The following is an 18,018-nucleotide window of genomic DNA, read 5'->3' on the forward strand; positions in this document are numbered from 1 at the left end:
TTTGAACCTCCACCAATCTATCAGTTTTCCCTATCCAGTGGATGTACAAAAACTTGAAAAAACTTCAGTCTCCGTACCCCTTTCAGATATTGTTAGTCACCTTAACTCCTGCAGAAACAAAGAATTAGGCTTGTTGGATCTCAACAGTGCCATTTTATATGAAGTTTTTGAGGCAGCACATTTGGGAGGGCTCAGTTTTTGAGGACCATTTATTTGCATGGGCATCAAAAACTGCACCAAAAAACACCACTGCCTCTGTGAAGGCAACTTTAAACTCTTTTTACGCTCGACAGGGGCTTTGCACAAGCTTTGCTCTTCTACTGGCAATAACACTTCGCACTTGCCATAAGACTGCCTTCCCGGATACTCCCGGTAGCAGCAGGCTCATCAGGCAGCAGACCATACCGTTGGAGTAAAATGGCTAATATTTCACTTTGTGTCTGAGTAGTTTGCCTTGAATGCAAGACATCAGTTTAACAGGTTGGTTACATCCATGTCAAGAAATAAAATAGCATATAATTTATAATGCTTTGTCTTTCACATGACTGCGAATGGTGAGTGCAGTCCCTTCCAGAGCGCAGATTTCCCAGCCTAGTGTGCGTTGCAGGTGTGATTTATAGAGTCACACTGACAAACTCGCACTTCTCGTACCATCTGATCCACTTTATCAGACCATCTAAAAACATTATGTTCCAGAGAGCAAGAGCGGCCAGTAGACTCTCTGGGCATTTGAGGATCTAATGTGCTGCAGCCGGGCTCCTCAATGGGGCTTTTAATAAGTTCATTGCCCTTCACGCTGGTTATATCTGCGTTAGACTCGCCTCTTCTCCCATCTTTCACGAGAATGAGAAGATTTGAACACGGGACGCATGCTGCACCCATTAATTCAGCGAGGACCGAGAGAGATTTGCCAGAGTTATTTTTAAAGGTGAAATGTGTGTAGCGATCAGGAGCGTTCTGCCTCATTATATCACAGCCATTCCTCGATACGCCAGATTTGTTTAATAGGCAAGAATCAGTAGATTAAGCATTTATGACTAATCTTCCCTGGATATAAGCCTTGTATTATGTCTAACCTGGATAAATTATGGATCGTTAGGGCACTCACTGTTAAACAGCTCCTTTCTGTGGGTTATAACAGGCAGTGATGCAGAGGTACTGATTATTCCTTTATTGCTGGAGGGGGCCAACGATGAATACATATGATATATATATACACACTCACTGTACTCCTATACACATTGATTCAATTGTGGCTCATTGTAGTTTTCTGAATGCGCATATGATAATGGACATCTTCTGGTTTATTGTTTTAATTACATGGAGTCACAATTAGGCTTGAATTTCTGCACCAATCTTTTCCCATGTTGGGTAACTAATACGACAGTCGAAAAGTTGTACATTAAGATTTCTGACCTGACATTTCTGTTCGGCTCATTTTCCTTATGTAGACAGAAATATTATACTTTTAGACATTTATTTGGTAGGAAACAATATTAGAGAGGGTTAGAGAGCAGGGAAAGCCACCAAGGGCCGATCGGGGTTTCCCGCTGTGTAGAAATAAACAATCTGATGATGATATACCAAATTGCTGAATTGTGGATCGGGTTCTAGTTTGTGATGTCATTATGTTACTTTGTACAAGTGTGCTTTGTGTGCTAATGAAAATAATCTGTTGGGTAAGGTTACACTGGGCCTCAATACTCTGTAATTGGCTGTGCTTGGAGACTGTGGACAGCCTTGAGTTATAATGCAGGAGAATTGGAATTGGTACAGAATTACTTTGGTTACTTTCGCGGAAATGTTCGCTATAATTCCGCACCCAAATCCGCAGTGGAATGTGCACAGGATTTTGTTGCAGATTTGGCCGTGGCATGGGATTTCATTCATTGCATTGAAATGAATGAGATACACGGTGAATTTTATGCAACTAGCAGGGCATTCTATGGATCGGTATACTGCAGCAGAACGCTGCGCTGAACATGTAAAATGCCTCCATTGATTTCAAAGGCGCTATGCAGACGAGTGTTTACATGATTTTCTAATGTTGTCTGCTCTATTTTAGTGCGTTTCAGCGCTTTTTAAATAAGTGAGATGGAACTATACCTCTGCAGCGCCACATATTGGAAGACAGCATTCTTGCAAGTCAATGTTAGACTCTTGATACAAGCCTTGTAACAATGACCGGGAATTGAAAGTCAAGCCAGAATATATACACAGACAGCAGTTTTGGGGTGTATCAGTGTGCAGTAGGTTTCTGGCTTGGCTTGTGAGACGCTTGTGATGTGGGTCAGGAACAAAATCTTTTCTCCTCAGGGAGAGCACCTGGAAGGGGAGTGAGTGAGGAGACATATAAGGCCATTCATGCTTCTCTGGGTAATATGCAAATAAGCGAGATGGAACAATACCTCTGCAGCGCCAATTATTGGAAGGCAGCATTCCTGCAATTAATGCACCTCATCACCCATTGTAATGATGGGGTGCATTAAAAATGCTGTCGAACAAACCTTTTAAAAAGCTAAGGCTGCTCTTACGCGCCGCATTTTAACAAATGCCTATGTGAGAGCAGCCGTAGCTTTTTAAAAAGTCTCTTTAGGGCATAGGTGCAAATGAGTAGTGCCGCCAGGTGCGGCGACCTCGCTTATCACACAGCTATGTGCTTCATCCAGATGAAGGGAATGACTTATGTATAACTGCTGGATGGTGCAGGAATGATTAGAAGGAGGGGAGGATGTAAAAGTATGTCTAGGCATGGGGAGCTGGCACTGTCTCCCCGTGGCCCTCCCTGGGCAGCACTATATAGAAAGGCACTCTTTGGAAGGCACTGTGAATTGGGAAACTCTAGCAGACATTATGTTTAGAAAAACTCTGGCATGCACTTGGAAGGTGGTGGTCAAGGCTTCTTCTTGGCTCCTGTTTGGGCTGACATCTCTCACAGCCCTAGAACTGATCCTTTTGAAGGCTGACAATATGCTCACCCCACACCCCTTCAGGTACAGCCCGCCAAGAGACCTCCATTTACCCCTTCCTGCATCTAGACTTTCCCAACCCTCTACTCTAAAGCAGCAAAAATTCCCCAGGGCAGGACATTGTCTGGGCTTTTCCCAAAGTGCACAAGGTAACCAGCTATGCAGAATCTCCATAGACCCTTTGTCATTCAGTACATCCTCCAGTCCACTGCCTCTCCCCTACGATGAGCAAGCCACTCTCACCTGTGGAATCTAACAGCTAGATCCCCGACCCGTCTTGTGGACCTTTGCCTACCTTCAAGTGCATCCTCTAACCCCCAACCTCCCAACAAACCTACAAAGGAATATAACCTTTGATTTGGACAATAGAAGGGCCCATCCTCATATTCCAACCCAGACATAAGTGCATGATAAATAGTAAATATAGCACCCCCTCCCCCTCTATGTGTTTTCCCCCTTGTCTTCTCCTGATCTATTATATTTTGCTTTTAGCTGTTACCACTATTTTACTAGGGGGGAATGTTATTGAAGAAAAAGGAATTAGAACAATATTTCCAAAAACTAATTATATAACTTTATTGTTATTCTGAATGATTCTGTATCGCCCTGATTTCAAACATGGCCGTAATGTTGGAATTTTGAGTCAAAATGATCTAAAATAATAAAAATCTTTGTTAACCAAAGACAACTGTCTGGCGCATAGGTGCCCAATAGAGATGAGCGGGCACCCAAATGCTCGGGTCCGCGTTATTCGAGTCGAGCTTTTCGTAAAATTCGAGAGCTCTACTCGAGTAACGAACCCCATTGGCTACAATGGGAGACTCGAGCATTTTTGTATGTGGGACGCCGGGTCCTGAGCTTTTTTTTTTCTTTTTTCTTGGTTCGTGTTCTCTTTCTCTCTCTCTCCTCTACCAGACAAACAAATTTGCCAATGACGCGCGCTGCATCACGTCGGGGAGAGGCCAAAATAGGCACGTCGCAGCGGGAGGGAGCCAAAAACTGGGGCGGGGTCGAACACGACTTGATGCTCGTTTGAGCACCATTCACTATGAACAGGCAGCCATTCAAACAAGAACAACTGCCTGTTTACACGGAGCAAGAAATGGCTCACTAGTCACTTTGTTTCAGTGAGCTGAAATGAAGTGGCTAGCGACTACTGAGGGATGTCTCGGTCAGTACCCTGTTGGACAGGACAACTATTGAGCAATTTAGGTAGATAGTTGTCCCTTGTAAAGCCACCATTAGACAGGAGGAAGGATATTCCATCTGATAGGGAAGGTTGTGCTGCAAAAGAAAGGCATAAAAGAAATCCATTTTGCAAAATCTATGCAGATGGCCATAGCTGAATATAGCCTTCAAAATAGTCAGATAAGTATAAAGTGTAAGAGAACAACTGCAGTCGGAGAAACATTTGACCACAACTCTTTGGATGTAATTGTTGACTTTTGTGTCTTTGGCTGGCATTGATCAGTATTGTACTCCTTCGGTCGTTCCGCAGCATGATGATGGGCTAGAAATCAGAGATGAAACACAAATCATAGAGTCTGCTAATGCTTAGCTGTTCTCCTAAAGTAAGTAACTTGGACGATGCCAGGCTGACTCAACGTCATCATGGGCCGCTAATGGGTAAAGATTAGAATAATTAGTCGTTGCACAATATGAAAGTTTCCAAAAACAAGAGGAATGTTTTTTTTTGTTTTTTTTTTTATAAAACATCAACTCGTGTGATACATTTAAAGACAAGGAAAGAAATGGAAAGTTGAACTTATCACATGAAATGGCGGAAGCTCCAACTATGTGGGCCGAGCAGATACTTAGTCATTCAGTTCCCTGGGAAATCAATGCACTGTGCACTTCTGCCGTCATGCCTCATTGGCGTTCCTAGTGAACTGAGAGACTTGAATATTACTTCACTCAACAAAACTGAAACCTCGATTCTGCTATATGTCTTCCTATGTGTCACTGAACTGTGGATTATTCCGAAATTCAACCCAACTCTACAGCTCTATATTTGTTGCTTTTTATGGTTACTGAGTTGTTAAGCCTCATGAAACTTGTAGTATTAGAGGGAGTGTGTCAGCGGTTTTACCGATGCAAGACTGCTGACAGTACTCAGTGGAGAAGGGGAGAGCGGTGGAAATGTGATCCTATGGATGATTTTAGGGTCTCCAGCAGTCACAAAAAGAAGTTTCATGCCATCACTGCAAGTGCTCTGGAGGTGGAACTTCTTGCTCAAGTGCTTCTCTCTCCAATGAGCTGCTCCACTGCTCTGATTGACACCTTTTGCAGTCTCCTGGTTGGACGGAGAGCTGAGCACTTGATTGTGGTGGCCCACCTCCAGTGCGCTTACGGTAGCAATATGAAACTTCATTTTCTGACTGCTGGAGACTCTAAAATCATCCATACAGACACTTTTACACCCCTTCCTTCTGCCCCTACCTAGCACTATTAGCAGTTTTACTTCAGCAAAGGCTATGGACACCTTTTGAAAATATAGGTCTTGCCTTATCTGTGCTCTGACTAATGCAGAGACTCCATAGACTTCTATGGGAGTCTATGGGAGCCATCAAAAAAGGGGCAGGGAGATTAGCAGAGGCTAGTGCTGTTAAACACTGACAGGTGCCTCTAGTAAGTCATTTAAAAGTGATTAAAGTAGTTCCACCGACCAAGGAATTTCGTGGCTGTGGCACAAATTCCCTGCAGCAAGCCGTGTGAATGGAAGGAAAAATCGTGAATAATAGCTGCGAGTTGGTCACGGCTATTCTTCATTCATGCGATATTTGGTTCAGATAGTCACAATTTTTTTCACAGCTAAATTAGCCATGTTATATCTTCTGTATGAATGAAGCCTATGTCTTATTAGGAGATTAGTCAGTGAAGGCCCTTTTACACGCAACCATTATTGCTAAAATGGCTGAACGACTAAATGAATTGACGACTTTTTTGCATAAAATATATTGCCTGAAGACATCTCTGTTTCCTTCATTATCCAAAGCAAGCTCAGTATCAGTTGTTTGCTCAGTTAGGTGTGTGTTTATGCGAAGGATTATCTGGCAGGCAGGATTTTAATTAGGCTTCCTGCCCATGGCTGGGTCGGATTCCGCCTGCGAATTCTGATATATGCTACCATCTGAGCTGTCTTCCCCCTTCCCTCCTCCTTACCGTTTCTCTGCCTCTCTCCTCCCCTCCGGCTGTTTGCAATGGGAGGGGGCGGGCTGGGGAGGAGCTAAACTCCCGCCCCCTCCCTGCAGCCAGCAATGCGAGGGGGCAGGATAGGGGCAGAGCTTGGAGGGAAGGAGAGCGGCAGAGAGCCGGTGAGAGGGAAGGAAGGGGGAAGACAGCTCGGATGGTAGCGTATATCGGCCGGCCGTGAAAACGGTGGCCAATTTATGCTCTTGTGAATAAGCCCTAATGGATTACTTTAAGACATCTTACAGCAGGGGTGTCAAACTCATCTATATGGCTGCCTTCAAAGGGACAATTGTAATTGTAAGATTGTATAGTCACGGCTCATTCACATAAGTGTATTTGCACAGTGTATTTCAAGCTCAATTTCTGTGCACGTAATATACAGTGAATAGAACTCATTGATTTCAATGGGTTCGTTCACATGAGCTTATTTTTTCATGTGATGTGTGATTATTAGAGATGAGTGAGTATACTCGGTAAGGCACATTACTCGAGCGAGTAGTGCCTTAGCCGAGTATCTCCCCGCTCGTCTCTAAAGATTCGGGGGTCGGCAGGGGGCGGGGAGCGGCGGGGGAGAGCGGGGAGGAACGGAGGGGAGATCTCTCTCTCCCTCTCTCCCCCCCAACTCACCTGTCACCCGCGCCGGCCCCCAAATCTTTAGAGACGAGCGGGGAGATACTCGGCTAAGGCACTACTCGCTAATCTCTAGTGATTATGTGAAGAATATGCATCATGCTCTATTTTTGTTCTTATTTCACACCGCAATAGGCCATTGAAGTGAATGGGCTGGAGCAAATATGCAGTGAATACGCAGGAAACCTGCTCATTTGCGCACCATTCCAATTGCCCATTCTGTATTCCTTTTTTGCATGCGCATATATGAAGTGTATTGAGTGCATAAAAGCACATCAGAGTAACCGTAAAATATGGGTGTAATTAATTTTCGGTCATGCCCATGTGATCGAACTCTAATAGTGAGTAGTAGTCAAATAGTAGTCCCAGTAGTATTAGCAACCCCCTCTTTTGGCCTTGGACTGGGCAGCATTCTTACAGACACTCCACTCACCTAGCCTGCAGCTCCGGTCTGGCAGCAGCAGTGCAGTCTTTGGGTGCCCACCCACTGGCGTTTTTTTTTCCCTGCGAAATTCGCAGCATTTTTTTTCTCCTGGGGTCTATGGGACTTGTAATGTTAAAATCGCGATTTTGCGCGATCGCGATTTTAACATTACAAGTCCCATAGACCCCTGCAGAAAAAAAATGCTGCGAATTTCGCAGGGAAAAAAAAACGCCAGTGGGTGGGCGCCCTTTGACTGCTAATCTATCACATTGGTGTCTGCGCTGTGTACAGAACGGCCCACACAGACACTGGGGGAAATAAGTCAGTGGTCACAGACTGCGCTGCTGCCACAGACAGGTGAGTAGAGTGCCGGTTAGGCTGGGCTCACACGAACGGTTGAATTTTGCATGCGGGAGACCTGCAGCACTGTGAGCCTGGCGGGTGACCCTGCGTTCCTTAAATACCTGGATTGCAGATGCCCACAAAAACTCGCAGGCAGTCATGCACAGTACAGAATTTTTTTGCATTTCCCGCGCCATCGCTTAGTGATGACGTGAGTACCCGCAGCCCATACCCAATGTTGGGCTGTGGGTTGGACACCTCTATTGACTTCAATGGAGACATCCACATGGATTCCACGTCAAAATAGAGCATGCTGCAATTTGTATCTGCGAGTGTGAAGGAAAAGTGGAAAGTACATAACTTTTAATGCCCGCATTTTACCGCGGATGGCAAGCGTGGAATCCGCAATTCATATCCAGTCATGTAATACCAGCCCTAGGTTTGCTGCACGGTCAGCGGGCCACACAAAATGAGGTGGTTGGCCATATTCGGTCCCTAGGCCTTCTGTTTGACATGGAGGGTTATTTATCAAACCACTTGCGCCAATTTTCTAAAAAAAAACTTGGCTACGTCACATTCGTACTTAAATGTGTGACTTTTTTGATTTTCCACCTCTCTCACCACTTTTAAAAACTAGATGTCACTTAGCAGGAGGGGGCACGGCCTATGGGCCATTACATTTAGTATAGTTTATGTCAGAAACTGGCGTAAATTATAGCGCAAATCTACAGTGCTTGTAGCAGACATAGACTTGAACTTCTGCATTAAGGACATGCAAAATGCATAAAGAAGCTCAATAAATGTTTTTATTCCAACATACTTAGGTTTAAGAAATGCCAGTCTTAGAAAATTCCTCCGGCAACCTCTCTGTGTGCCGGAGCCCTCGGCATCTTTCTTTTTAGCATTTTGAGATGGATTTAAAAGGAGTCCCGAAATCTAAACATTACATATTCTTCAACTATGCATTGGCCGCTTTAAGGATCTCATTTAGTTTAATTGCACTTGATTATTATCAGACTCCATAAACATGGGCGATCTAGAAGTATGTGTGGCCCACATACTTGGTAAAGGGTCTGCATGCTAAAGTGGTCAGAATCCATTCATATCTCCCAATCATCTCAGTACATAAAATAAAACATATGAACAGAGTTCACTTTGTATAAGTTAATGGCTGCGAGATTTTACAGTGTCTTTATTTACATCAATCAGCCGTAGAACACCAGTTGGGGTTTCTGATGACAGATGGTTTTCATTATTTTAGCCCATGACTTTCTGCATATTAGTTCCCCTTGTAATATACTTTATTACACGGAATTAAGAAATTTGTAATAGCTAAATACTCTTATTTTATTTAGCAAAAGGGACTCGCTGAGAGTCAGAGCCCTAAGTTCTTGTGTAAACCTTGAAACATGGCCATGCCTGCTTTCCCTGGCCAACATGGGTAGGATTTGCCCAGAGGCTTACGAAGGGCCTTCATCTGCCAGGGTGTGTTAAGGTGAAACGGACGCGAGTCTCAAACTCACAGCACAAATACAGAAGGAATTTGGCAGGGTAAGCAATCTGCACATTGAAGCTGCCCAAAGACCTTCTCAGCTGAACTTGTGCCAGCCTCACTATTCTCTTCGAACAAAGCGGGCACCATGGTGACACCAGAACCCATTACATATATGCATTTTAGCTCCACCTCAGCACAGGACGCCTGGCACCTCTAACCCTTCCATCCACCCCCTCTATTGAGTTTGGAGATTTGCAGCTGCCATGTGCACCAAGTGAACTCAATAGCACAATGCCATAATATTACCTTATTGTTCGCTATACCCACTCTTTAGAAACAGAATACTACATTCATCCATCCGGGATAAGTGGATGCATTGTGAGAAAAAGGTGCCTACCCTATACAGATACTGTTTACCCGTTTTTCGCCCAAAATTGAAAAAAAAAAGAAGATCTGAATACCAGCGTGCATGGGCTTTTATGTACAAATTTAAGCCTTCACAAGATATTCTCTGGCACAGAAACGTTACAGAATATGTGGGCCCACTAGAACTGAGACTGGCGACTGAGTGATCTGCTTGATTTAATAGGGATTGACATTTAGAAGAATTACTTAATATCTAAAGAAAGGTTGGACTTTGCTCCATATATTAGTACAAAAGTGCATTATGTTCCATACACATATACAGTATTTGGCTGCTCTTGGGGTATATTCATATGACACAGGTTTGCTGTGATAGAAAATCTATTTGATTCATCATAAGGCTACGTTCACATGGGTGAGCCTCAATATAAAAAAAATGGATTCAAAAATGCCTTGCATCACTTTGTGAAGTGGCGATCCGCAGGCGCATGTTTTACGCTCGTCAGAGGATGGCAAGTGTATCCCATTGATTTCAATGGAAACAGGGGCTTAACTAAAGGCTCAGGGGCCCTGATGCAAAACGTGAGCTGGGCCCCCCCTCTATCTGTATCTGTACCCATACCCATACCTAAACCATGCTGCACAGAGACATAACTTGAAGCTTCTGGGCCCCAATGCAAAACCTGTAACAGGGCCCCCAACTATAATGCTTTATTCATAGTACTGGGCTCCCTATATGGAGAGCAGAGGCCTTATGGGCCCCCCAAGGCTCCTGGGCCCGAGTGCAATCGCATCCCCTGCATCCTCTATAGTTACGCCCCTGAATGGAAACATCACCTTGGGCTGATATGCATATCTTACAGCATGCACGTGCCATGCAAGGTCTTTTAAGGTCTCATTGGAAACAATGCGTAAGTTTTTCCGAGGGAACGCCAAAAGGTGGGACTTTCTGTAGTCTTTATTCTTGCAGCATCGCTGTGAGGGAAAATAAAAGATCGCTCATGTGAATAAGTCTATTCAAAAGAATGGAGTTCATATTCGTGTGAGTTTTTTTGTGTGTCTCTCAATGCACAATACATGCGCGAGATTCTCGCCCGTAGCCTAAATGACCATTATAGTATTATCCTGCTAGGGAATAGTGTAGAGGTGAAACTGGGGCAGTACAACTTACTTAACTCGACATACACTGGATGCCAACGCAGCGGGCTTGTAATGACGTATCCCAGCCTGTAGGGCGGCAATTAGGGCATAAAGGTTGCAATTATAAACTGTAATACATATGGTAACTATTCATGAAAACAACATTACACAGATGATTATACGCAAATAATGCTCCTTTCATGCAACATTCTTTTAATCCAGCGCTGGTTCCGTCCAGGTTTCATTCTTCTATGCAGAAAACTGTATAAAGACACAATCCAGGATGGGACTTTGGAACTTTTCTTTAAAAAAAAACCTGACAGGGGTGGAAACTATGTGAGATGGAAACTAAAGAGGTCTCCTTCTAACTTCCTCATGTAGGAGGAAGCTAAGTTATACCCTAGCAGAATAATACCATGGTGGTGATTTAAGCCTTTCCAGTCCAATTTGTATCCTGGTTTTCCTAGGGGGCTTACTCTTTTTCTGCCATTATACAACAGCGCTATATGCTGGCTAAAGCCAGTGCTGCATGAGGTAACACATTGGATAGGCTCTGACAGCAGAGAGGCTGGAAATATACAGTAAGAGAACCCCGACGGTTGTCTTCCAACATCGGAGCTGTACAGCCTTAAATCATAATGTCTTCAGAGGTCAGACAGTGGATTGGAAAGGGTTAAGGGAGAATATGGTTCAGGTAGCCGGCTCAAGGTTGACTCAGCCTTCCATCCTTCTGAGATCGGTAAAATGAGCACCCAGCTTGGTGCTCGGAATTTGGCGCTATACAAATAACAAGATTTTTTTAATATCAAGTTCCCTCTAATGGGGTAGTATCTATATATCGATTCCTACAAGCCCAATTCTTATGAATGGGACATTTCATATTTTTTGTAGTGGAGTGCAGTGATATCGGTTGTCAGTTTCGCATTGGCTTCTTAGAAACTGATAGTAAAATGAATGCATCACTACTGATAGAACTTAGTCTGAGTTCACCGCGCATTAATGTCCATGCTTGCTAGAGATGAGCGAGCACCAAAATGCTAGAGTGCTCGTTACTCGAGTCGAACTTCCCGCGATGCTCGAGGGTTCGTTTTGAGTAATGAACCCCATTAAAGTCAATGGGCGACTCGAGCATTTTTGTATATCGCCGATGCTCGCTAAGGTTTTCATTTGTGAAAATCTGGGAAATTCAAGAAAGTGAAGGGAACGACACAGAAACGGATAGGGCAGGCGAGGGGCTACATGTTGGGCTGCATGTCAAGTTCCCAGGTCCCACTATTAAGCCACAATAGCGGAAAGAGTGGGCCCCCCCTCCCCCCCGCACTGTCAGCATAAAGAACGATATTAGCCCATTGAATTCAATGGAGTCGGCAATACAGCCGGCTCCATTGAAAGCAATGGGCTGCCAGCGAGCGTGGGATGAATTTTTGGGAAGGGCTTAAAAATATAAGCCCTTACCTGAAAATCATCCTAAAATGTGTAAAAATAAAAAAAAATGTATACTCACCTTTCCGCTGAAGCCGGAGTTCAGCCGCGTCTGGCCGGCAGTTTTTCTGAACTGCTCTGTGATGTAGGATTTAAAATCCCCGCCTGCTGAATGAGCTGCCTCTGATTGGTCACAGCCTCACCAATCAGAGGCAGCTCTCACTCACACCCATTCATGAATTCATGAATGGGTGAGTGCTGCCTCTGATTGACAGCTGAGAGCTGCCCCTGATTGGTCCCTGTGCTGAGCCAATCAGAGGCAGCACTCACCCATTCATGAATTCATGAATGGGTGTGAGTGAGAGCTGCCTCTGATTGGTGAGGCTGTGACCAATCAGAGGCAGCTCATTCAGCAGGCGGGGATTTTAAATCCCCACCTGCTGAATACTACAGAGAGCAGTTCAGGAGAACTGCTGGCCAGATGCGGCTGAACTCCGGCTGCAGCGGAAAGGTGAGTATACATTTTTTTTTTACACATTTTAGGATTATTTTCAGGTAAGGGCTTATATTTTTAAGCCCTTCCCGAAAATTCATCCCGCGCTCGCCGGCAGCCCATTGCTTTCAATGGAGCCGGCTGTATTGCCGGCTCCATTGAATTCAATGGTCAGTGCTCGTTTAATCGAGACGAGTACCGCGTGGTGCTCGTCTCAAGTAACGAGCATCTCGAGCACCCTAATACTCGAACGAGCATCAAGCTCGGACTAGTATGCTCGCTCATCTCTAATGCTTACCCTTTCTATCCCAGGGTTTTATTTGAATAGCCAAAAACAATATTCAAACGGAACCATTGACTGTATTCAAACAAGCAGAGACAAAAGTGCAAAATTTGATCTCTGTTTGACCTAGTTTCCACTCGTCTGTCTCTTTTGGAGATCAGAAAAAGTACAAAACTTAGAAAAAAGAATAAATGTATAGCCTCATATCCTATTCCTGCAGGAAACTCACCGATTCTAAAATTCTAGTTCATCTTAGCTATTCTCTGTATGATTGGATAACCTTATTCATATCACTTGTCAACTTTTTGCAGATTCTACAACAAAATATGGGTGGAAGCCCAACAAGACGTGACCCAGCTGCTTCTGCAGGAGATGCCAGAAGTGCCCCCCAAACCAGAGAAGGATCGCATGGTAGTTGCCCAGCAGCTTGGCATCCTGTATGTCCGATACCTACAAATCTTCCGCAATCTAGAGTTAGCCTATGACCAGATAACACAACCACAGAAGAGAAGAGTGATCAGGCTGGTTCTAGATGGAGTCATGGGGCGGATATTGGAACTGAAGGATGAGCTGGTAGAACTGGAGATCTCAGAGTTTCAGTACTTTGATGACATCTTGCAAGATCTGAAGCTGGGACCTGTGAGTATTAGGAAACTTACCAAGACGCTCTGTCACTGAGGTTAAAGAGAGGTGAAAGTGGTCTTACCATTACTTTTTACAGCTTTGGACTGGAACCAAGTTTCTTTATTGCTATACATCTGTTTAGTTTACAGCCACTGTTCAGTAATCCAGATATCTGGAAACATAAATATGAGTAGATATCCAGTACAGAGAATTACCTATACTTTCCTGAAATGTATATTCCCCTGAACATTATCATAAAGCCATGCCTTTCATACCTCATTCATGTTAACAGTTTATTTAGGAAAGCCTAAACATATGTTGTAATAAATCAGAAGGGATAATTAATAGAAGGGACAACTGTTCTGAACTTGTGGTGCCTATGATAGAGGTTGATGCTGATCAGCCATACGATGTAAACCATTGACAGGTGAAGCGAATAACATGGATTATGTATTTACAATAGCACCTGTCAAGGAATAACATATATTAGGTAACAAGTATCAAGTGGGGTACCACAAAGCTCTGTCCTAGACCGCTGTTGTTCAACATTTTTATAATTGATCTGGACGAGAGAATTGATGGGAAATTTGCCAACGACACAAAGCTAGGAGGGATATCTAACACTAGGGAAGAGAGAGTGAGAGTATTCAAAAAGATCTAGAAAAGCTTGAACAGTGGGCGGCAACTAACAGAATGGTATTTAACGAGAAAAGGAGAAGGAGAAATGCAAAGTCCTACATCTGGGCAAGAAAAATTAAAAAAAAGCACATACAGAATGGGAGGAATTGAGCTAAGCAGCAGCACATGTGAAAAAAACTTGGGTATACTAATAGATCATAGACTGAACATGAATCAACAATGTGATGCAGCAGCCAAAAAGGCAAACACAATTCAGGAATGTATTAAGAGAAGCACAGAGTCTAGATCACGTGAGGTAATTATTCCCCTCTACTCTTCCTTAGTCAGACCTTATCTGGAATACTGTGTCCAGTTCTGGGCACCCCACTTTAAAAAAAGACATAGACAAACTGGAGCAAGTTCAAAGAAGAGTTACCAAGATGGTGAACGTCCTGCAAATCATGTCCTATGAGGAACGGTTAAAGGATCTGAGAATGTTTAGCTTGTAAAAAAGAAGGCTGATAGGAGACTTAATAGCTGTCTACAAATATCTGAAGGGCTGTCACAGTGCAGAGGGATCAGCCCTATTCTCATTTGCACAAGGAAAGACTAGAAGCAATTGGATAAAACTGAAAGGAACGAGACACAAATTAGATATTAGACAGTGAGGGGGATCAATGAGTGGAACAGGTTACCACGGGAGGTGGTGAGTTTTCCTTCAATGGAAGTGTTCAAACAAAGGCTGGACAAATATCTGCCTGGGATGATTTAGTGAATCCTGCACTGAGCAGGGGGTTGGACTCAATGTCCCTGGAGGTCCTTTCCAACTATACCATTCTATGATTCTAAGTGAACAGTGAGTTTTTGAAATTGTGTTGAAAGCTGGAAAAATGTGAAAGTGCAAGAATCTGAGTGACTAATGAGCCAAATAGTGATGGCTAAATGACAGAGATGGTCAGAGAATTTCCAAAACAGCAGGTCGCATGAGGTGTTTTTTTTCTTTGGTATACAGTGGTTAGGACCTACCAAAAGTGCCCAAAGGAAGGTCAATGCTGACCATTCTTCACCATCAAAAGTGCCTACAATGGATATGTGAGCATCAGAATTAGACCATCGAATAATGGAAGAATGTGGCTTGGTTGAATTAATTATGTTTTCTTTTACATCATGTGGATGGCTTGTTGTACAGTATGTGTTGCTTCCATGTGGAAGAGATGGCACCAGGATGTACTTTGAGAAGAAGACAAGCCAGAAAGGCAGTGTGATGCTCTGGGCAACGTGCTGGGAAACTTTGGGTTCTAGCATTCTGGTGGATGTTACTTTGATGCATACCATCTACCTAAACATAGTTATAGACTAAGTATGTCTGTTACTGAAAACAGTAAGTGGTATTTTCTAATGGCAGTGACCTCTTTCAGCTGAATAATATACCTTGCTACACTCCATAAATGCTTCAGAATGGTTTGAGAAACATGACAAAGAGTTCAAGGTGATGACTTGGCCTCAAAATTCTCCAGATCTCAATGTAATTGATCATCTGTGAGATATTCTGGTCTGATCCATGGAGGCCTCACATCACACCTTACAGGATTTAAAGGATTTCCTGCTAATGTCTTAGTGCCAGATACCTCAGGACACCTTCAGAGGTCTTGTGAAGTCCATGCCTTGACAGGTCAGAGCCATTGTGACTACACAAGATGCATCTGCACAATATTAAGTGGTTTTAACGTTATGGCTGTTCAGTGTATGCTGATATGATTATTGGTTCCCAGTATCGGAATATGTATTTCTAGTTTATTATTCAAATAAGGGAGATGGAACAATACCTCTGCAGCGCCACCTACTGGAAGGCAGCATTCCTGCAAGTCAATGTTATACTCTTTATACAAACCTTGTAACAATGACTGGGAATTATTAAAACTAGAGAAGCCCTTTAGATTTTGGGTTGTAATAATTTACCATCAAGATCTCTGCTTGCTGTCAATGAATTTACTGATTCTTGTTTATATATGGGCTAAAAACCGGGAGAAATCTCTAAAATTATATCCCGTCTAGGAAATTCTTAAAAACCTCAGCAGCACAGATCTCTCTTCTATGCTGAAAGTTAGCTCTAATGTATCAATGTGGCTAAAATAAAACAGCCTGCATAGAAGATCACCCAGGCTGGATATATCGCAAAAAGCTATTAAAAGGGTTGTCCGGTAAGAATACAACTTTTTAAAAATGAGTTCCATGCTGTTAAAATAATAAAAGCAGACTGAACGACCCAGAGCTGCAGCCCCACTGCTGTCCTGGTCTCTGACGATAACGGAAGTCAGATGACCCCTGCCTGCCAATCAGAGGCAACAATGTCACCATGCTGTTCGGAACTCCTGACATCATGGCACCCAGGATGCCAGGAGAACATGCGGTGATGCGTGGCCACTGATTTTCCGGCAGTGGTCAACTAACTTCCACTGTGAACAGGGGCTGGGGTGACAGCAGGGCGGCAGCGCTGCATCACCAGGTCTGAGGAGAGGGAGGTACATCTGTTTTTATCACTTTAACAGTTTGTGACCGATTTTTAAAAAGTTGTATCCTAAGTAGACAACCCCTTTAATTAGGCATGCGTGTTTAAAGTGGTTGTCCAGTTGTAAATTATTAATGGTATATCCTTAGGGCAGGCCATCAATAGTAGATCAGCGGGGGGTGCTACCCTGGATCCTTACAAATCAACTGATGTGCTTATGCATCAAGATGATTTCTGCAGGAAGCAGACAGCTCAGTTTCCAGTGCAGTGGCCAGACTTGGTATTACAAGCACAGCTCTCATTGAAGGAATTGGTAACATGGCTTGTAATACGAAGCATGGCCACTGCAGTGAGAACAGTGCTCTCTGCTTCCTGCAAAAATCAGCACAGTGTATGAACATAAAGGCACTCCAAAAAGCTGATCAGTAAGGATCCTGAGCAATGCACTCCTGCTGATCTACCTTTGATAACATATCCTGAGCATAGATCATCAATAATGCAGTCCTGGCCAACCCATCTAAGATGTCACTTTACTTTGAATTACTGAACTAATATTTAGTGGCACAACTATTGTTCCTGGGAACTGCTTGACATCTGAGTTGCATGGAGTTTACCAACGTCTGGCACCTCTAAACAGGTATTCTAGTCTAGGAAGATTGTACTACTTTCCACACTTCTTCCACATTTTTTGATTTTGCCTCATAAACCAAAGTTTTTATGTCATCTCACAAATTCTCTATAGGACTGAGGTTCGGGATTGGGCTGGCCACTCAATTACTTCTATTCTGCTTGTCTGTAACCAAAATATATTTCACTTACTAGTGTGTTTTGGGTCATTGTCGTGTTGAAACACCCAATTTAAGGCAATTTCTTCTTCTGCATAGGGCAGCAAGATCTTCTCAAGTACTTTGATATATTCAAACTGATCTCTCGTATGCGATAACTAAGCTCCACAACATATTCTGAGAAACATCCCCATATCGAGATTTTTACACTATTCTGCTTTCTTTAGAGTGTACTGTGGATTCAATTCAGGGTCATCTAGCATGCTGTCTACAGCCACTAGACCCATAAAGAGCAATTCTTTGTTTCACCAGACCATAAAATGTTGCGCCATTTCTCTTTGAGGTAATCAACGTGTTCCTTTGCAAATTTTTACTATTCAGGACATATCTTGTTGCAACAAAGGGACTTTACGGGCAGTTCTTGCGGGTAACTTGGCTTCACCAGCTTCTTAGATCTTCCTGAAGGTGATCATTTGTTGAGTCTTTGCCATTCTGGCTATACTCCGATCCTTTCAAAAAGTAGTTCCCGCTTCCTTTCATGTCTATCAGGTTTGTGTTGCCAATTCAAGACATTTGAGCTCATTTTAGCAGAGCTGTATAAAATTTGCTGCACTTCATTACATGTTTTTCCCTCTCCAATCAACGAGTTAATCAAAGTATGTCCTTCATCAGAACAATGTCCGAAACGATACTTTCTGAACAGCCTTTCAGAAGGAAATACGCTATAAC

General features: G+C 43.4%; 1 protein-coding gene across 1 annotated transcript in view; it reads left to right on the forward strand.

The window, feature by feature from the left end:
- Positions 1 to 18,018, forward strand: part of IQCA1 (IQ motif containing with AAA domain 1) — a 201,647-nt gene that overhangs the window by 13,237 nt on the left and 170,392 nt on the right. Inside the window, exon 2 of the mRNA XM_066575405.1 lies at positions 13,065 to 13,392. Within this exon, the coding sequence (XP_066431502.1) occupies positions 13,065 to 13,392 (328 nt within the window). The remainder of the gene's footprint in view (positions 1 to 13,064; positions 13,393 to 18,018) is intronic.

Source organism: Eleutherodactylus coqui, chromosome 8 (assembly GCF_035609145.1).
Source record: "Eleutherodactylus coqui strain aEleCoq1 chromosome 8, aEleCoq1.hap1, whole genome shotgun sequence".
Taxonomy (NCBI): domain Eukaryota; kingdom Metazoa; phylum Chordata; class Amphibia; order Anura; family Eleutherodactylidae; genus Eleutherodactylus; species Eleutherodactylus coqui.